Here is a 21,810-nt window from a genome sequence, read left to right as displayed (position 1 = left end):
TAAATGCAGTGCCGCCGCCTCCTCCTCCTCCTCCTCCTCCTCCTCCTCCATCTACCACCACCACCACCACCACCACCACCACCACCACCACCACTACCGCCTTCTACTCCCTTGCAATTGCAGCTTAAAGTTGCACGTGAGGTATGTGACCTTTATGATTAACCTAATAAACATACATAATGCTGATTGGTTGCTAATAACAGATCTTTGGTGTTCCATAAAAATGTTGTATTGAATCCAAACTCATTATTACGCATTTCGAGCATGGCCCATGTAAGCTAGCTAGCTCCCTCCATCCATCCATCCATCCGTCGTCCTCCTTAAACAGTGACCAGTCCAAGTAATTAACAAGCATTATTTTTTTTTTTTTTTTTAAAGGTTAGAGAGGAACAAAGATTACAATAAACTTTCAAGTTTACTTAACTTGTCATGTTGAGATAGATAGGAGTCTGATAATTGAACCTGAAAATCTGACAGTCCTCATTGTTGGTTTGAACTAAATAAATTAGAAGATTGTTGTTACAGAATTTTTTTATGTAAATATATTTTCCACTGCTTTTCTCAAATTTTAGAATATCATACAGTATTTTAATTTTTCACATTAAGCAAAATTACATTGTTCGCACCTATTATACAAAAATACATCCGATAGATCAGAGGAAATCTTATGATTCTCTCACCCTGCAGAAGTAAAAATATTATAAAGGGTTTACAGCTTTTCTTAACAAATGAATTCCTACAAGTTTTCACTACATTATTAATTTTGATTGTAATTTCATAAATGAATCCAGAAATAAACATAGTAAACAGTACAGGATTGGGTAATTAATTGTAGAAATTTTAAGTGTGCAAATAATTCGTAATTTCAAATGTTTCTGAAAAAAATAATTTTAACTGTACATTCAAGACTAGTACTTACCGATTATAATATTGAAACTTAAATGTTTTATAAAGTAATTCTTTTTCATAAATTTTAGCTTGAAAGACAGCATACTGCCTAGAATTATATGAAAGTTTTCAGGAAAACAACTGAGATAATACTGACATGTCCAAATTTCGAAAAATAATACTGGTATTGATAACTACTGTTGAGGAAAAATATTGCTAGAGGAGGGTGTCCTGTTTCACTTGTCATCAGACAGTCTGTTAGAAAATATATACATCATGAGCACAAAAACACTTCACGTCCCACACAGTAAGACAAAACAAGTGACAAACAAATTTACAGAATGCATACCAGTGTACATAATTGGAAAGTACCATAAGCAGTGGCATACAGCGCATGAGATTTCATAGAGAAAACAGTCAAGTGCAATTGTTGAGCATGAAAACTAAAGTGAACAGTTCGTGATAACCAGAGCAAAGTAAACAAAATGCTTGCCAGATAGCGTGCCAAACTTGCTGCTCCAAACAATGTCAGATATGAGAAAAATTATACTAAGTAACAAAAAGGCTACCGTTAGCCATGTGAGACAATGACTATGATCAGAATTCACAGCGTTAATGGAGACAACCCATATAGTACAGTAAAATACATACAATAATTAAGATAATCGCTCTTCACAGTAACTAATCCCTTTTTCACTCCATTTTATTTCTCTACATCTTTCATTTTCTGATCTATTTTTCGCTGTCCCCTTCCCACCTTTGTTATGTGCAATGCATTTTACCCTGTCTTCCTCCTTTAAGTTAGGTTTTCAAATCTAGTCTGGTGCAGTCCTCAACAATTGGCCTTTCCTTCTCATCCCATCTGGTAAGTCTCACCTAATCTGTGGATCTTGGTGACTTTTCTGAAATCCGCCCCTTTCCCAGAACCTCTCCAGTCCTTTTCCTTCACCTCTCTTCCTTCCCTTTCAACACTTCTGCCGGAAGGATCCGCCACTGGCTCTGAAAGCTTGCTTAAGTGTAACCTTCTTTTATGTGTGTTTTCTGCTGCCACTTGGTGAGTAGATTTTTTGGTAAAATGCATATAATTAAATGACAGTAACAAATCATAACATTAGCTTATACAGACTGTGATCCCAACTAGTTGGGATACAGGGTATGGAGGGAAGAGGGTATTTTACAAAAAATTTGTTTTTACACAAGTCCAGGAATTCAAAATTAGTCATATAATAAAACCATACTGCTGCCGTTACAGTGTCTGATATAGTGCCTGCTATCAGATCAAGATTCTTTATCGCGAAGCGCAGCGTTTACCTCAGAGTGGACCAGCTCCACTATACCGGGAGCAGCGGCCACACCATCCGCCAAGAGCAGGCCCGCCGCACCTGCTGCCTCCCCGCTGCTGGACGTGCTGCTGTTGACTCTCCTGTTCACCATTTTCTCCAGTGTAGATATTGGTGGAACACAGAAAAAAATAGCACTACTGCACAGAACATTTGTTTACACAATTTTCACTGGTACTAGACAACACCACCTGTGAGAGCACCTTCGAATTCAACTACATTTCATGAGCCGAAATTAACACGTGTTAAACTGCAGCCGCCATCTTCAGAACCTAACAATGATGATTTATTTGCACAGTAATCGGTGATTTTGTTTTTGCAAACCACACTACTGCTTGTGTTTGCTGCTGTGGAGTCACCATTTTCACCTCATGTGACTGTGCTGCACTGCGGCGACGATACTTGGCACTTCTGACGCGGGAGTATAAATTCTTTGGGATGCTCTACACTGTGGTGCATTTTTCATCATCATATCTACTGTGGTTTTTCTCTCCTGGATCCTTAAAAATCAGGGAGGTTTGAGTGGGACACCCTGTATATTTTTTAACAGATTGTCTGATGATGGGCCACGCATGAAACAAGTAATAGAAAGTTTGGATTCAATACATCATTCCTATGGAACACACAAGATCTTCCATTAGCGATAAATCAGCATTGTATATGTGTATTGGACTACCAACTTTTTCTTCTAAAATGTTGTAAAATCTAAGTACCGTTGCACACAATACAAGTATATTTGTATATTATTCACTTCCTTACTTGCAGCGCAATTGCTTCATTCTTTATGTGGCAGTATAATCCCCCCCCCTCCCCCCCCCCAATTGACTTCTAAAAGTAATTGAAATCTGTTATCAAGTGTCTAAATGTGTACTGTCATATCATTTACTTTGTTATATTCATGTCTACTGTGTGTGTCTATTGTATTGAAACTGTTTATTTTGAACATTTTAAATAATGAAAATTCAGTTCTGTTGAGCAACATATCAGAAACACAAGCACACTTTCATTTCCTAATAAATGCAGCCAGCAGGAATAATATCGTTAATATAAGACTAACATTCCAAATTCAACATTGGTAGATAGTGTGGTCTAATCACAAAACACATTTCAGTCAGTGCTCATATAAATTGTCTGTGGGACTTTGGTAGGTGGTGGGAGACTGGAAAGATAAGGCACGGGAGATTAGTTTTTGTAAAAGGTTGGGAGGATAATTACGGTTAGTGAAAGCTTCAGTGAGACCATTGGTATATTTTGAGAGGGACTGCTTGTCACTGCAGATGCAACTACCATGGGTGGCTAGGCTGTACGGAAGGGACCTCATGGTATGGAATGGGTGGAGACTGTCAAAGTGGAGTTATTGCTGGTGGTTAGTAGGTTTGATATGGACAGATGTACTGACGTAGCCATCTCTGAGGTGGAGGTAAACATCTAGGAAGGTGGCTTGTTGGATTGAGTAGGACCAGGTGAAGCAAATGAGGGAGAAGTTGTTGAGGTTTTGGTGGAATGTGGATAGGTTGTTCTCACCTTCAATCTAGATAGCAAAGATGTCAATGAATCTGAACCAAGTGAGGGGTTTAGAATCCTGGGTTTTTAGGAAGGATTCTGTTCTCTGAACTTACACAATATACTCATCCATCCTTACACAACCCCTGCTACCAATCCCTTACCTCACGGCTCATACCCCTGTAATGGACCCAGATGCAAGACCTGTCCCATACATCCTCCTACCACCACCTATTTCGGTCCAATCACTAACATCACCTATCCCATCAAAGGCAGGGCTACCAGTGAAACCAGTCATGTGATTTACAAGCTAAGCTGCAACAGCTGTGCTGCATTCTATGTAGGCATGACAACCAACAAGCTGTCTGCGTATGAATGGCCACCGACAAAGTGGTCAAGAATAAAGTGGACCACGTTGTTGCTGAACATGCTGCCATACATGATATCCCTCATCTCAATGACTGCATCACAGCCTGTGCCATATGGATCCTTCCCACCAACACCAGCTTTTCTGAACTGCACAGGTGGGAAGTTTCCCTGCAATACATCCTATGTTCCCATAAACCTCCTGGCCTCAACCTTTGTTAGTCACTGTCCTCACCCGTACAGCCCCCTCCCTGTTCCCATTCCAGCACTGCACAGCCATCATTTCACCACCACACCCAGTCTTTTAATTTCTTTTTATTTCTCTGCTTTCTGCTAGTTAGCCCCCCACCCTCCCCACCTTCTCTTCTGCCCTCCGTCTAAACTGCTACACTTCTCTGTCCGCCACTCCCACCATACTATCCCTCCCTCTCCCCACCCCAGCCTCCACCTTACCCCAACCCAGTTGCCACTCCCATCATGCATTGGTGCTGCTGCTCACAGTGTGGTTTCAGTTGTCAGCGATTGCAGACGTGTGTGCAAGTTGTGTTTGCGTGAGTTTGTGTCTGTATGTGTGTCTGTTGCTGACAAAGGCCTTAATGGCCGAAAACTATAGTTGTGTGAATGTTTTTGGTGTGCCTATTGCGACTCGGCATCTCCACTATATACTGAGTAGCAACTTCCCTTTTCTAATTCGTGTACATTAGAATAAACGAGTTGTTTCCTTTGTGATTTACTGTGCATTTGTATGTATTCACAGCCATTTTTCTAAAAATAATTCACACATTGCAGAACATCACTGAAATGGTGTTCCTGTGGCACTAGATTGTGATCTGGCGATAGGATTGTACAGAACTTCATTGAATAAGCACAGTGCAGGAGATAAACTGTAACTGTTCTCATGTAACTTGGCCAGTTGGGTTCCACATGGGGAAGGAAATGTATTCGTTCACTCAGTTTCCAGTGCCTAAGCACAATGGAGTGTGTGTGGGTGTACCCTTGGTGGTACAGTTAATTATCTTAATTATCGGGGTAATTTGATCTGACTCACTGAAGTCAGTAGGATCAAAAGGTTGTGCCACATTGATTTGTTGCAAGTGTTCCCCTTTGTTGCCGACACTTGTGGGAGGCGAAACATAATCGTGCTCACTTTTCACCTCACAATCAATCTGCTCTGTATCTTTCATCACACATTTTAATCCACTAAAAAGAGTACGTGGTTGGGTGAAATGATCCATTGTTCAGCGGGAATGTAGTGTTGTACGTTACCAGTGTATGGATAATTCAGCGTGCTTGTTGCACGTCAACAGAGTGGGGAAGTTCTATTTGGATAAGTAGGTGCAAAGCATTCAGATACTATTATTGCAAAATTAAAACAAATTTACTGGCAAAAATGTCACACTGGTAAATAAAAGTGAATATAAGCCAGTTACAATGAACAGACCGAACAAATGACTTAAAAGGAAAGGTATAAAAATAAAATTTTTGTTTCTTTTCTCTGCTTTCAGATGCAACATGGACCTTAATGAGTTGTTGTCTCCACAGACAATTATAGCACTGTTATCATATAATTTATTTTCCAAACATAAGAAATATTGCTCATAAATTGTCAATCAAAGGTACAAAAAATTAGTGCTTGGTAACATGTTGACAATGTAATATGAACAATCCATGAAACTAGTGTCACTGACATTTTTCTGTTGAAGTCTACACTTACATTACAAATTATCTTTCTATTGCAGTGCCGTTTATCGAAATGCAGACTTGTATCTTTTGGATGATCCCCTTTCTGCTGTGGACACCCATGTTGGTAAACAACTTTATGAAGACTGCATCAATGGTTACTTATGTACAAAGACAAGAATCTTGGTTACCCACCAATTGCAGTACCTTAAGGATGCAGATCACATTATAATCCTAAACAATGTAAGGAAATTCAGGTATAAAACCTAATCAAACACAAAATCATAATCTTAAACATATGGGGTAGACTATAGTTAAAACTGTGTGAGATGGTACTGTCAAAAAGTAAATACTTAATAACAATTTGAAATCTTAGATTTGCTTCTGAAAAGTGACAAAATGAATTAGAATTAGTTAATATCAAATTAACAGTAGTTCAAGCAACATAAACCAAAACTGTGTAAACAAAACTTACACTGAAATGACAAGTCATGGGATACCTCCCAGCAGCATGTTGAACTTCCTTTTGTTCAGTGTAATGCAGCAATTCTATGCGGCATGGACTCCACAAGTCGTTTGAAGTCCCCTGCAGAAACATCTAGCCGTGCTGCCTTTATAGCCACCCATAATTGTGGAAGTGTTGCTGGTGCAGGATTTTGTATATGAACTGACCTCTCAATTATCTCCCATGGAAGTCCGATGCAATTAATGTTGGGTGATCTGGATGGCCAAATCGTTTTCTCAAATTGTTCTGGATGTTTTTCAAACCAGTCGCAAACAATAGTGATCTGGTGACCTGACGCTTTCTCACCCATAAAAATTAACCATTGTTTGGGAACACGAAGCACATAATGGCTACAAATAGTCTGAGCAGCCGAACAGAACCATTTCCAGTTCAATGACAGGTTCAGATGGACCAGAGGACCCAGTCCATTCCATGTAAACAGAGCCCACACCATTATGGAGCCACCAACAGCTAGCAGAGTGTCTTGTTGGCAACTTGCATCAATGGCTTCAGGGTCTGCACTACACTCAAACCCTACCATCAACTATTACCAGCTGAAATCGGGACTGATCTGGCCAGGCCATAATTTTTGTAGTTGTCTAGGGTCCAACCGATACGGTTGCAAGCCCAGGAGAGGTGCTGCAGGCAACATCATGCTGCTAGCAAAAAGCACTTAATCAGTCATCTGCTGCCATACCACATTAGTGCCAAATTTTGCTGCAGTGTCCTAATGGATACGTTCGTTGTATGTTGCACATTGGTTTCTGCTGTTACTTCATGCAGGGTTACTTGTGTATTAGCGTTGACAATTCTACACGAACACTGCTGCTCTTGGTCATTAGATGAAGGCCACGGTGTTATCCTAGGTGAGAGGTAATGCCTGAAATTTGGTATTTTTGGCACAGTCCTGTCATCTTGGATCTCGGAATGTTTATTCCCCTAATAATGTCTGAAATGGAATGTCCCATGTGTTCTATCTCCAACTACAATTCTGCGTTCCAAGTCTGTTAATTCCCATCATGCAGCCATAATCGTGTTGGAAACCTCTTCACATGAATCACCTGAGTACAAATGAGGGCTCCACAGAGGCAGCGCCCTTTTACACCTGGTGTACATGATGCTACTGCCATCTATGTATGTGCATATCACTGTCCTATGACTTTCATCACCTCATTGTATAGCAGAGTATAGACTACTTACCTTTTTAAAAATCATGATGGTTTTGGTTCAGATGTCATAAAGTAATGATGAAAATCGCAGTCATAAACAAAATTGTTCCAATTTTACGTCAAGGAAGAAACAATACATCAGACTATAGAAAATGTTTGTATAGTTTGTCTTCAAATGATAAGACATACAATTGTCTGCCTGAATGAATTACAGATCCTCATACATCAGCTGCATTATGTTATTTTCAATGGTGCATCAGTACATTAGCAGATGTTATGTGGTTAACTTGTTCACTTACATTAGTTTCTCCAATTTTCACAGGGTAAAATAGAAGACCAGGGCACGTTTAGTGAACTTACTCTCAGCAAGAAGAATTTTGCAAATATGCTGGCTAACAACCAGGAAGAGACAAAGGAAGCAATTAAATCATCACGAGAGGAGCTGAGACAGCAGCTGTCGATTACTTCAACATTTGTAAGAATGCAGTGCAAATAGAAAATAAGATATTATAATTCAACTGCAAATAGAGGAAACACATGTATTGGCACACACATACAGAAATAAGATTCAGTTCTAAACAGCAGCTTTGAGTGACATTTATGGGTATTGAGCAGACTCCTGTGTGTGTGTGTGTGTGTGTGTGTGTGTGTGTGTGTGTTCCTATGGGGGCATAAGAGATACAGTAATTATAGCAACAGCTTGTGTATATGCTTACAAGTAGTAGTACTTCCTGTGCTAGAGATGTGTGTTGGACAAAATATAAGACACAGTACAAAGTTTCTCCAGTTATTCACTACTGGTGACTAGCAGAGAATAGGTTTGCAGAGAATATAACATAACAATAAAAAACAATTATCGACTAAATAATTTAATTGGATAGATAAATAATACGCTCACCAAGAAACAGCGGAACACACACATGAATCGAGCCACTGGCTCCGAAAGCTTAACAATTAAAACTGTCTTTTCTGTGTGTGTTCTGCCTCCGCTTGATGAGTAAATGTAATATGTACCATGAACTTGTGCAATATTGTAGAATTTCATTAATATTTACTAATAACACACAGCTGTTGCTGTCTGTCTCTTTCCCTTTCTGGATACACCTTCTCTCCTTGTACAGAATACATTCCATTGTCCACATCAATGGCAAGAGCTAATCTCCTTCTTCTTGGTCAGCTTCCGCCCCTATATTTGCTGGTTGGGGACTTCAATGCACACCATTCGCTTTGGGGATCTCTTGCGTCCTTGTCGGTGCGGCTCACTATTGATAGACGTCTTACACCAAGCGGATCTTGTTTGCCTCAACACTGGGGACCCTACATTTTTGTCTGCCTCCACGACACATTTCTCTCATTTGGACCTTTTGGTCGCTACTGTTCCGCTAGCTCAGTGCTTCAAATGGTTGGCTCTTGCTGGCACACACTAGTGTGACCATTTTCCTTGTGTCCTTAGCTTGCAGCCACAACTGCCATCTATGCGCCCGAGATGCTGGAAGTTGGCCCAAGTCGATCGAACACTTTTTTCATCTCTAGCGACACTCGGTGACCGTCACCTTCCTAGCATCGACGATGAGGTCACCCATATTACAGAAGTTATTCTTACAGCTGTGGAACGTTCAATACCTTGTACCTCCGATTTGCCCCGGCGCACCCCAGTTCCTTGGTGGAACGAGGCACGCCGTGCCGCAATATGTGAGCGGTGACGTGCTCTTTGCGTTTTCTGCCACCATCCTACTTTGGCCAGCTGTATCCGCTATAAGCAGTTCCGCGCGCGATAGCAGGAAGGCCAGCTTGGACTTCTTTACTAGCTCATTTTAACACCTTCGCCCCCTCCTCAGAAGTTTAGAGTCGGATTCGACTGTTACCCGGTGCGCCTAGTTTCAGCCCGGTCTCTGGGCTCACTGTTGTGCATGATACCTTAGTGGACCCTGTCGCAATTTCTAACTCGTTGGGTCAACACTTTGCTGAGATTTCGACCTCTTCAAATTACCCACCAGCTTTTCTCCCGAAGAAACATGCAGCGGAAGTGCGACCTCTTGCTTTCTCCTCTCAAAAGCGCGAAAGCTAAAATACTGTTTCCTCCATGCGGGAACTCCGACATGCACTCTCTTCTTCTCTCTCTTCTGCCCCAGGACTGGATGGTATCAACATTCAAATGTTGCTGCATTTATCATACCATAGTTTGCGCTACCTCCTTCGCCTTTATGATTGAATTTGGACTGACAGTACTTTTCCCAGAAGATCGTGGGAAGCTATTGTCCCTGTTCCAAAACCTGGAAAGGACAAAAGTCTCCCCTCAAGCTATTGCCCCATTTCTCTCACGAGTAGTGTCTGTAAGGTTTTGGAGCGTATGGTGAATTGCCGTTTAGCCTTGTGGCTGGAGTCCCAGGTCTTTTAACACCTGCTCAGTGCTGTTTCCAAAAGCATCGTTCTGCCATTGACCATCTTGTTGCTGTCTCCACTTATATCGTGAACAGTTTTCTCAGGAAACACCAAACAGTAGCAATATTTTTTGATCTGGAGAGAGCATACGATACCTGTTGGAGGACAGGCATCCTCCACACGCTGTTCTCTTGGGGCTTTCGAGGTCGGCTGCCCATTTTTCTTCGTGAATTTATGGCAGAGCACACTTTTGAAGTGCTGGTGAGCACTACTTTCTCCCGTACTTTCTCCCAAGAAAACACGGTACCCCAGGGCTCCGTGCTAAGTTTGCCATTGCCATAAATCCAGTTATGGATTGTCTGCCTCCCGATGTCTCGGGCTCCCTCTTTGTGGACGATTTTGCGATCTACTACAGCTCTCAATGGACCAGCCTTCTTGAACGACATCTTCAAGGATGTCTCGATTGCCTCCACTCTTGGAGAATTGAATCTGGCTTCTGCTTTTCTCCCAGTAAGACCGTTTGTGTCAATTTTTGGCATCATATGGAGTTTTTTTCCATCTTCCTTACATCTAGGCCCTGTCAACTTTCCATTTGCGGACGTTCCTAAATTCTTGGGTCTTATGTTTGATAGAAAACTGTGCTGGTCCTCCCACGTTTCCTATCTTTCGGCTCGCTGTCTGCGATCCCTCAACATCCTCTGTGTCCTGAATGATCCCTTTCCTTCCACTTTCCTAAAACTTTCGTGACAACTTGGGGTACAGCACCGCCTTGGCTCTGTCCCCGGACCTGCCTGCTCCGTGACCTTTGTCAGTTTCCCAAGCATGGCACCCCTTCTCTTGTTCATCATTGGGCATTTTTTGCTCTATGCACACAAATGAAGGATGCCACATTTATTTACACCGATGGCTCAAAAACATCGTTAGGTGTAGGGAGTGCCTATATTGTTGGCGCCACCCCTAATCAGTTTCGGCTTCCCGACCAGTGTTCGGTTTTTACTGCGGAGCTTTACGCTGTTCTCCAGGCTGTCCAATACATCCGTCACCATCAGCAGATACAGTATTTTATATGCTCAAATTTGCTCAGCTCTCTCCTCAGTCTCAAAGCTCTCTACCCTGTCCACCTTCTGGTCCACCAGATTCAGGACTGCCTCCACTTGGTCCAGTTGGAGGGCGTTTCTCTGTGGCATTCCTCTGGATACCAGGACCTGTTGGTATCTGGAAATGAGGCAGCCGATATAGCGGCCAAGGCTGCCGTCTTTCTTCTTCAGCCTGCTGTTTGCATGGTTGCCTTTGCCGATCTACGGAGTGTTCTATGTCATCGTGTTGCTCTTTTATGGCACGCACATTGGTCAACACTTGCCAATAATAAATTGCGGGATGCTAAAGCTCTTCCCTGTGCTTGGACCTCTTCCTCTTCCTCTCGATCTCGATGCCGGGACGAGGTAATTTTAACCAGACTCCAGATACGGCACTGTCTTTTTAGCCATCAACATCTTTTAAGCTGCGATCCTCACCCGCTTTGTCCCCACTACACTCAACTGTGGATGGTGAGACACCTTTTACTTGAGTGCCCCTATTTTAATCCGTTATGTACCCGTCTACAGCTGTCGCCTGATACATCTTCCATTTTAGCAGATGATACGCGCTCAGCCGATCGCGTTCTCGAGTTTATTAGTATCAGTGAGATGACGTCAGTCATCTGTATCTCTTTGTGGGGGACAAACAACCCCCCTTATGTAGTGGTTTTTTAAGCTTTCCTTCAGTTTTTTTAGTTTCCCCACTTTTTTGCATTTCACCCCCATTGCTGCTGGTTTTCAGTTTGGTTTTTTACCTTTCCTTAAGTCACAGACTGGGCGCTAATGACCGTAGCAGTTTTGCGCCCTAAAACCACAACAAAAATAGTTTCAAATTTTGAAATTAATGATTTAAAGTGCTGCTTCTTCCATGTGAAATGTGTGTGTTAGTTATTGGCATATTCCGTAGGTCAAAGTTGTGACCTCTCACTAGGACATGGAATGGATGGATGCAGATCACACACGAGTTTGAAGTTACTTTTACTATCCATCAAATTCTTTAAATTACTGGGCAGGTAGTCAGATGTGTTTATTGGTTAATACCTCACACTTTTCTGTGCAAGACTAATGGTGAATAATGTGTGGTTAAATAATTTTTCCATCTAGTATTATATTTATAAATGCTAATCTTTTCAGTGTGTCATTGATTGTGGACAACTAACTTAATGAGGCTGTTGTCAGTACGCCAAACTATTTGACAAGCTGTATGCAAGGTTTTGAAGTGGGCACTACATATTTTCCTTATTGCACACTTGTGTGCTACATATTTCCCCTTGAAGAAGAGTCACGCCAGAATGTGAGGCCATAAGACATTATTGAATGAAAATCGGAAAAGTAAGCCACCGTTTTGACATTTTGACATCATTATCTCCAGAATATGATGAAATCCATGATGCCGAAGTTGCAGAGCTGAGACGTTTGAGATCTGTAACAGGAGACTTCCAGTTCATGTTTTTTGTCAATGTAAACATCTAAGAATGTGATATATTCTGATTCATTGATTTACTATCATGCAGACCCTCACGCAGTATTTTTAATGGTGTGGTCAAACCTTTTCCACTACTAAAATGCATATATTGTGCTTCATCTAAATTCAGTAACTGTTGGTGTACAGAGCACAACTTATCAATTTTTTGGAAATTATTTACTTTTTCAACTCTTGAAGTTGTTTTTTGGCTTGATTTTAATAGTTGCATCATCTGCAAAGAGAACTGCTGCTTCTTGAGTTTATGGTTGAAGATCATTTATAAAACAAGAACAAGAGCAGACCCAATATAGATCTGTGGGGTACCTTGGTAATGATTATTCCTCATTCTGAAGATGCTGGTTCATTGTGAACACTCTGACTTTATTAATGCAATACTCTACATCCTTCTAGCTTGAGAAGGTGAAAACTAGTTACCAGCAAAATAACATGTAAGCATAATATTTTACCTTCTCTAACAGAATACTGTGAACTGCACAATCAGATGTTTCTGACAAGTTACAGAAAATTCCAGCTGGCAGTATTTTGTCACCCAAATTTTGTTAATTACTTTGTGAACTGAAAAATACCATATTCTGTGGAGAGAACCTTTTGAAATCCAAACTGATGCCGAGGTACTTTGAGACAAGTGTTGTATGGTTCTCGCATACATAATTGCTTCTATTACCTTCAAGCACAATTTTATTGAAACTTTCTGGCAGATTAAAACTGTGAGCTGGACTGAGACTCTCACTCAGGACCTTTGCCTTTCGCAGGCGAAGCTGTGAGGATGGTTCGTGAGCCATGGTTGGGTAGCTCAGTGGGTAGAACTCTTGCCCACAAAGAGCAAAAGGCTCAAGTTTGAGTTTCTGTGTGGCACACAGTTTTAATCTGCCAGGAAGTTTCATATCAATGCATACTCTGCTGCAGAATGACAATTTCATTCAAGATTTTGTTGTTTGTGTGGTAAAGTAAAGCTGTCATCATTCTGAAGGATAAGATTTGGATTTTTTAAAAACTTTGTTCAAAAATAATACTGGCTATATATCAAATCACAGTAACAAGACTAATTTGAATATTATAGAACGTGATCAGTTTTGAACCATGGACCTCTGGATTTGCAGTCACTTTCCCACTCAGCACAGACCATATGAAAATGAAACTCGTTCTAGGAATATTACAAGATGGGTTCTTTATCTTTTACACTACTCTTACATCTACATCTCATTTTACTATATATAGATTACCACTGGGAAATTTTGAATGGTTCATGAGGAGTCTGGATTTCTTACTGTGCTTAATGGACTGAACGTGTTAATGCCGTTGGAAAGCAAATAGCATCAGCATGCTATGCCCTTAGAATAATAAAACTTTTGTGTAGTAACTCATCCACCAGAGCAACTTACTTTGCATATGTGCACTCAATCATTTGTTATGGAATAATCTTTTGGAGAACAAATACTCAGAATATGCAAACAATCTTCAAACTAGAAAAAAGAGCCATCCGAATTATGACAAATAGTAACAGGAGAATGCATTGCAGAGAGTTGTTTAAATCTATGGGAATCTTGACTGTTCCCTGTGAATACATTTTTCAAACAATGATTCACATAAAGAAAAACATCAATCAGTACCCAACGAACAGTTCCCTACACGAACATGAAACCAGATGAAGTCACCACCTACATCTGAGCAGAAAAAACAAAACGAAAACACAGAATAGTGTACTACACAATGGACTTAAACTATTCAACACTTCCACAGAATATAAAAGATAGAAGCAAAAAATATGCCTTCAGACATGGCCTAAAAGGTTATTTGTTAGAAAAGTGTTTTTATTCTGTCAAATATTACCTGGAAATTAGGTAAAATTTAGTCAACCATGTGACTGATTAAGTACTGTAACTAGGGGCTTTCTTTAGTATGTTCAATAACAGAGTGGTTCATCATGTATAATCATAAAACACAGTAAGACAAATAATTGTAGTTTATATTTAGGAAATGCAATTGTACTTTTATATACGTTGTCTATATCACATATTTATTTGTGAACAACATCCATACAATCTATATTGTCTACAAATGGATAGAGTAAGTACATAAATAAATAAATAAATAAATAAGTTCAGGTTTTAACAGACATCTTTTTATAGTCAATGTGCCATCCAAAAGCTCTTCTAAAAGAAACCAAACTCAAATGAAAGTGTTATACTGTTAGTTCGAAATATTTTGTTGCAAAAATACGGTCCCACTTCGTGGAGTGTGTAAAAATAGTAAGATGCATTTAGTGATTATGTGGAAATAAGGATTGGAATGGAGCCAAGTATACTACCATGACAAGATGACATTGTTTGCCATGCCAGGTAGTGCATATCGTCTAATTCACCCTATGGATTGTGCTCAGTTGATAAAGCCTGTAACTTCTTCTTTTCCTCATTCCCATTTCTACTAAAGAAGTAGGTGATATAGGCAACCTGACTACAGATAATACCAGGATGGGATAAAACCTGTATCTGTTTCCATTAGCCCCTTATCATCATCATTCTTTGCAGTGCTGTAGTAAACTGAACCCCTACTTTTAAAAGCTCGAGATTCAAGTGTATTATTACAGAGATAATGCTACCTTTCAAGATACCGTAGTGAATAGAATTATCATCAATCCTTGTACCGCTGAAATTTGTATCTGAGTGACTTGATAAAGTTCAAAATAGTATTATTTAAGATTTAAGGAACAATGGATGTGTATTTTCAGCAGTAAATAAATATGATGAATATTAATGAGTTATATTATGATGAACAGTGGGAAATTAAGGTGGTTTTCATTCTGTAGAGTAAAGGTGACGAGGATGACGAGGTGGAGGAACCAACTGAAACAGCTGAAATGCTTGAAAAGGGAAAACTGAGCAATACGCTTTACAAAGATTACTTTACGGCTGGATCAAGTTGGGTGCTACTTTGCTGGCTGGTTGTTGTGCTCCTGCTTGGACAGATTGCTTCCAGTGGGGCAGATTACTGGGTGACATATTGGTAAGACCATTTTAGACTGTTCTGTTTTTCATAAGGTAGCTAAATCAAGAGTGAAAGAATGTATACTGCAAAGTTATGTCGGCACAGATATAAGCAAGATCACAGACATATTGCATACACTTTAATGTAAATTGAGGGGAAGGAAAGGGAAGGGAAGAGAAAGGAAAGGGAAGGAATTAATGATATCAGTTGCATCGGGACTTCATGTGAAATAAACGACAAGTGAAAATGTATGCCGGACTGAGACCCAAACCCAGGATCTCCTGCTCACCAGGCAGTTGCATTAACCACTGCACCACCCCAATATAGTGTTCCTTGCAAATGCGTGTACAGTCTCGGCACACACCCTTTTCGACTCACATTCCCACCTAGTGCCATCTATCCACAGTCCTTGTCCATGTCCCAGAAGGAACCTAAAATTAATGAACACGGAGGACAGGAGTGGGTCTGTGGATAGGTGGCACTAAGTGGGAATGAGTCAGCCGAGGAATGTGCTGAGATAGTCTGCACATTCGTGGTACACTGTGTCCAGGTGGCGCAGTGGTTAACACAAATGCGTAGTAAGTAGGAGATCACAGGTTTGGGTTGTGGCCCGGCACACATCTTTACTCATCACTGCTGACTCCGCACAAAGTCCCGATGCAGCTGATACTGTTAGTTCCCCGGTCCTCTGTCCCCCGCCCCTTTCCCCTCCTTTCCTACTCCACCTTCAATTTACGTGATGTGTGTCACAGCTGCTGATACCTCATGGTGTCTTTTTCTTTGGGGCATGTCAGAAAGAACACACACCACACATTCATATAAATATTTACTTTTATAGTTAAATGTGATTTTTTGCGTATTTGTGAAAATCAGGTGTTCTGGTATGGTATTTTAGTGGTGACAGAGTATAAATTATCCCTAAAAATGATACGTATAGTAACCTGATGCCACACATTTAAGCCAAAACTAGGCATTCATAAATTCTCTCTTGTTTTCACAGCATCTTAATTACTTTGTATGTACAACTTGTCTGATATCTTATGAATGAAAGCTGCTCCCATAGGCAAGGAGACCACAATAAATAGACAAATAGATTAGGGGGTGGTGTTAGTGTGAGAAAGCTGATCATAGTTGCTGACGACTGTTCACGACCATTAATTGATAAAATACACATTATTCAACTTTTTAAATTTATGCTATGGCAGACCTAACGTGAAAGCTTCTTTACTCTTGTAGTGTAGTAGCTTTCATTTGTTCCTTAATATTCTGATTAGTGCTCTTGTCATTTCCTCCAGACTTCAATGAAACACTTGAAGCTATGGTTGGTATGTGGCTGTAAAACAGATACCATGTTACATTAGCTCCTACTTGATAATACTGCAAGGCATGGACTAAAGCATACAATTCATCACTAGCTCTACCATGTAGCTGTGGGAATCAGAAACAGCAGCATAATGTTACAGACATGCATATTTAACAATGATTTGCAGTGCTTGTTGCTTGGAAAATTAAAAGTACTACATCAGTACATAATAGTTCTCTAATCTCTCTCTCTCTCTCTCTCTCTCTCTCTCTCTCTCTCTCTCTCTCTCTCTCTATAATATCTCCCCTCAGAGGGTCCACAACTCTTTTGTGGATACGTGCGTGGCGAGCACGGGGCCCCAAGCCATTGCAGCCTTCTTTCTCTCCAGGGCTGCATTTCCTTTCCCTTCCCCTCCTTGCTCCTTTCCCCCTCCCCCTTGCCCTCTCCTCTCCCTCTCTTGGTGTCCTTGCTTATGTTGGCCCCCGCTATCCTCCTGGTTCTGTTGGTTTTCCAATTCGGCTTTGTTGCATAATCATCTCCTCCTTTTGGCATTCCTTGGTCCCCCTCTGGGGTTTGACCTCCATTACAAAATTTCTCCTCCGTGGTGTGAGCCATTTGGGGAAGAGCACCTTACCTAGTGTCTCCGACGTGCGCCCTCCTAGTACATTCCACCTTTCCTTTCACGTCGTTGTCTGATGCTAGGGTGCATAGCCAGCACGGTAGCCAGCCCGTGTGGTGGGGTCGCTATGTACCCTTTCGGTTGAGCCCCCCGAACACACAGGGATCACACTTCTGATACCTGAGCTGTGACCTCCTCATGCATGCCTTGGAGTGGTTGCTCATCCTCCTGGAGCATCGGAACTCCCGGCAATGGCAGCCGTGCCAGACGGCCCTTGCTGTGGCTGGGTGGCGCCCGTGAGGATAGCCCCTGATCGGAGTGGGTGGTATCAGGGCGAACGCTATGCAAATGAAACGCATACGGGTCCAGAACTCTGGCCGTTCTTCTGCGGCCGTCTCTCTGCGTGGAACTGATTCCTCAAGTGCTGCTTCTCTTGCGCCTTCGGCCTTCCCTTCCGTGGCTAGTCGGCTAGGGGCGAAACCTTTCCCCCGTTATCTAGTTTGCACCAGGACTGATGGAGATACTTTCACCAATACCAAACCTTTATTCTTTCTGGAACACATTGAAGACAAGTTTGGCAAAGTGGACTCCCTGAGCAAGATGCGGTCGGGTTCGTTGCTGATAAAAACTGCTTCAGCTGCCCAATCTGCGGCCCTTCGTGCCTGTACCCATCTTGGCACAATACCTGTGTCCATTACCCCCCACCAGTCTCTAAATATGGTACAAGGTGTGATTTTTCACAGGGACCTCATCCTTCAAACTGATGAGGAACTTCGGGACAATCTCGGACAGCGGGGTGTTCACTTTGTTCGGCATGTTCAGAAGGGTCATAAGACAATCATATTGATACTGGTGCCTTTATCCTCACCTTTGAAGGGGATACCCTCCCTGAGAAAGTTAAGATTATGGTCTATCGCTGTGATGTGAAGCCGTACATCCCACCTCCTATGAGGTGTTTTAAGTGCTTGCGTTTTGGCCACATGTCTTCCCGCTGTTCCCAGGCCCCTCTCTGTGGTGACTGTGGACGCCCACTCCATGAGGGGAGCCCCTGTGTTCCCCCTCCTGTATGTGTAAATTGTCATGGTAGTCATTCTCCACGTTCACCAGATTGCCCAGTATATAAGAAGGAAAAAAAGATACAGAAGTCCCTCGATAGTTTAACCTACACAGAGGCCTGTAAGAAATATGCACGACTCCACCCTGTGTCCATGACATCTAGTTACGCCTCGGTTACATCTTCACCCCTTCCTCCCCCTTCCTTACCCCCATCCCGGACCCCTCTCCTCCCCCCCCCCCCCCCTCCTGTGGCTCCCACACCTTCTCCTCTGGGTGCTGCTCCCCCTCCCCAGCTGGAGAAGTGTCCCACTCCTTCGGCGTCTGCCGGTCAAGGGCACCTCTCCCGGGATGCCCCTTCCCGGCACCTTCCAGGCCGAAGGTCTGCTGCCGCGCGACGACCGCGAGAGCTGCGGTCTGTCGGCCCCCAGGTCGCCTGGTCTCTTTCTGTTCCTGATCTTGCTGCAGCTGGCTCCTTCATGCCACACAGCCCTCCTCGATCTCAGCCTGAACGGAAGAAGAAACATAAGTCCCGGGACAAAGAGCCTCTGGTGTCACCGGAGGTCCCTTCCCAGACTTCACAACCGGATTCTCACCTGTCGTTCATGGATGTCGCCCCTCCTTGTCGGTGACGGGTGGGGACCCGGCGGTATGACTGGCTTTAGCGTGTTCAACCTCCATTTAAATCATCGTTCTGTGGTTCTGCAATGGAATTGTAATGGATACTATCGTCACCTTCCGGAATTGAAATGCCTTCTTTTGTCTTACTCTGCAGCTTGTGTGGTTCTCCAGGAATCTCATTTTACTGATTCTCACTCACCGACCCTCCGTGGGTTTCGTGTTTTCTGTCGAAATCGGGTCGGACCCCTGTGGGCTTCTGGTGGCGTTTGTACGTTGGTCCGTACAGACATTGCTAGCACGTGGATTCCTCTTCACACTACATTGGAAGCGGTTGCTGTTAGGGTCCACTTAGACTCTGCGGTCACAGTTTGCAATCTTTATCTCCCTCCTGACATGACTCTTACACCTGCTGCCTTAACTGCCCTTCTTCAGCAACTTCCTCCTCCCTTCCTCCTCCCTTCCTCCTCCCTTCCTCCTCCCTTCCTCCTCCCTTCCTCCTCCTTGGGGATTTTAATGCTCATCATCCCTTGTGGGGCAGTGCCTTTACATCTAGACGAGGTCTTCTCTTAGGTCAGTTTATTACAGACCACGACTTGTGCCTTCTTAACGATGGCTCCCCTAATCATTTCAGTGCTGGTCATGGTACCTTTTCTGCCATTGATCTTTCTCTTTCTTCTCCCTCTCTCCTCCCTTCATTACACTGGTCACCACACGACGACCTTTGTGATAGTGACCATTTCCCGCTTCACGCTCCCTTCCCGCTCCCCCATGGACAGGTTGCCTCGTTGGTCTTTCCAACGTGCCGATTGGCCTCTATACACTGCACAGGTCGTGTTTCCTCCCTCTTTGTCGGGTTGTATTGATGACGTCCTCGGTGACGTGTCTGACGCGATGGTTCGCGCTGCTAGCCTTGCTGTCCCGCACTCATCTGGACCATTTCGTCGCCGGCAAGTCCCATGGTGGAGTACGACCATTGCCATTGCCATCCGTGATCGCCGTCGAGCCTTGCAACACTTTGAGGCACCCATCCGTAGCCAGCCTTACTACCTTTAAACGCCTTCGCGCTAAAGCCCGTTACTTAATCAAACAGAGCAAGTGGATATGTTGGGAACGATTCGTTTGTTCCCTTGGTTCTACTGTCCCTCTGTCACGGGTATGGGCTACACTTCGCTCTCTCCAAGGTTGCCATCGGCAGTCCACCCTCCCAGGCCTTTATCTCCCAGATGGCATTTGTACGGACCCATTAGTTCTTGCAGAACATCTTGTGACCCATTTTGCAGTGGCATCCGTGTCAGCCTCCTATCCAGCCGCTTTCCTTCATCAAAAACAGCGGGCTCAAGCTTCCACCTTATGTTTCACCCCTTGCGAGTCAGAATCTTACAACGAACCTTTTACTGAATGGGAATTTCTTTCTGCTCTATCTTCTTCTCATGATACGGCCCCTGGCCCAGATTCCATTCATAACCAACTGCTTCAACATCTCAGTGCTCCACAACGGCAACATCTTCTTCAGGTGTTTAACCATATTTGGCTCCAGGGTGAATTCCCTTCTCAGCGGAGGGATAGCATTGTGGTTCCTGTCCTTAAGCCTGGTAAGAACCCCCTATCTGTTGACAGCTATCGGCCAATTAGTTTGACCAATGTTGTTTGTAAGTTACTTGAACAGATGGTAGCCTGTCGGCTCAATTGGGTCCTCAAATCTCGGGATCTATTGTCCCCTTACCAGTGTGGCTTTCGAAAGGAACGGTCTCCAATCAACCATTTACTTCGCTTGGAATCTGTAGTTCGGAAGGCTTTTTCCCAGCGCCGCCATTTGGTTGCAGTGTTTTTTTGACCTTCGCAAGGCCTAAGACATGGCCTGGCGCCATCACATCTTACTTACCCTTCATCAGTGGGGTCTTCGGGGCCCACTCCAGATTTGTATCCGCCAGTCATTCAGAGTCCAAGTTGGTACTGCTTTTAGTTCTCCACAGACTCAGGAGGCGGGCATTCCACAGGGTTCTGTCTTGAGTGTCCTTCTTTTCCTCATTGCAATCGATGGACTTGTGGCCTCTGTCGGTCCCTTGGTTGCCCCTGCCCTGTTTGTGGAGGATTTCTGCATTTGGGTTAGTTCCTCATCGATGGCATCTGCAGAACGGCAACTCCAGGTAGCTATACGGCATACCTCTGCATGGACCATCTCACATGGGATCCAATTCTCTCCTCTAAAATCGCGGGTGGTCCACTTCTGTCACCGTACTACGATCCATCCTGATCCAGAGCTCTATCTCGATGCCCACCGATTGTCTGTGGTCCCACAGTTTCGTTTCCTGGGTCTTCTTTTTGACAACAAGCTCACTTGGCTGCACCATATTATACTCATGAAGGTAGGATGTGTCTGTAAACTCAATGTCCTTCGCTTCCTTGCCCACTCCTCTTGGAGTGCGGACCGTTCACTCCTACTCTGTCTTTATTGTGCTCTAGTTCTGTCTCGCTTGGACTATGGTTGTCAAGTTTATGGTTCAGCTGCTCCTTCCACACTGCACGTGCTGGATCCAGTCCACCATCGTGGTATCCGTTTGGCCACCGGTGCCTTCCCTACTAGCCCTGTTGATAGTCTCCTGGTTGAAGCTGGGATCCCCCCCCCCCCCCCCCTTTTTGTTCGGCGGTCCCAGCTTCTGGTGTCTTATGCACTCACTATCCGTTCCTCTCCCATTCATCCTTCCTATTCTGTCCTGTTCCCAGACCACGGATGTCGCCCACCCGACTCCCGCCCTCGAGCGGGTTTACCGGTTGGGCTCCGCCTTGCGTCTCTTTGCCGTGATTTCCAGCTTCCTTCTTTGTCCTGTCTTCCT

The 21,810-nt window shown here is 43.2% G+C and overlaps 1 protein-coding gene across 1 annotated transcript in view; it reads left to right on the top strand.

Moving 5' to 3' along the window:
• The window catches only part of LOC126161283 (ATP-binding cassette sub-family C member 4-like), a 260,323-nt gene that overhangs the window by 164,104 nt on the left and 74,409 nt on the right, over window positions 1-21,810 (top strand). The window contains exons 11-13 of the mRNA XM_049917023.1: window positions 5,837-6,020; window positions 7,774-7,926; window positions 15,202-15,398. Coding sequence (XP_049772980.1) covers window positions 5,837-6,020; window positions 7,774-7,926; window positions 15,202-15,398 — 534 coding nt within the window. The remainder of the gene's footprint in view (window positions 1-5,836; window positions 6,021-7,773; window positions 7,927-15,201; window positions 15,399-21,810) is intronic.

Source organism: Schistocerca cancellata, chromosome 2, assembly GCF_023864275.1.
Source record: "Schistocerca cancellata isolate TAMUIC-IGC-003103 chromosome 2, iqSchCanc2.1, whole genome shotgun sequence".
Lineage (NCBI taxonomy): Eukaryota > Metazoa > Arthropoda > Insecta > Orthoptera > Acrididae > Schistocerca > Schistocerca cancellata.
Note: the sequence above shows the minus strand (reverse complement) of the source record. Positions and strands in the feature narration are given on the sequence as shown.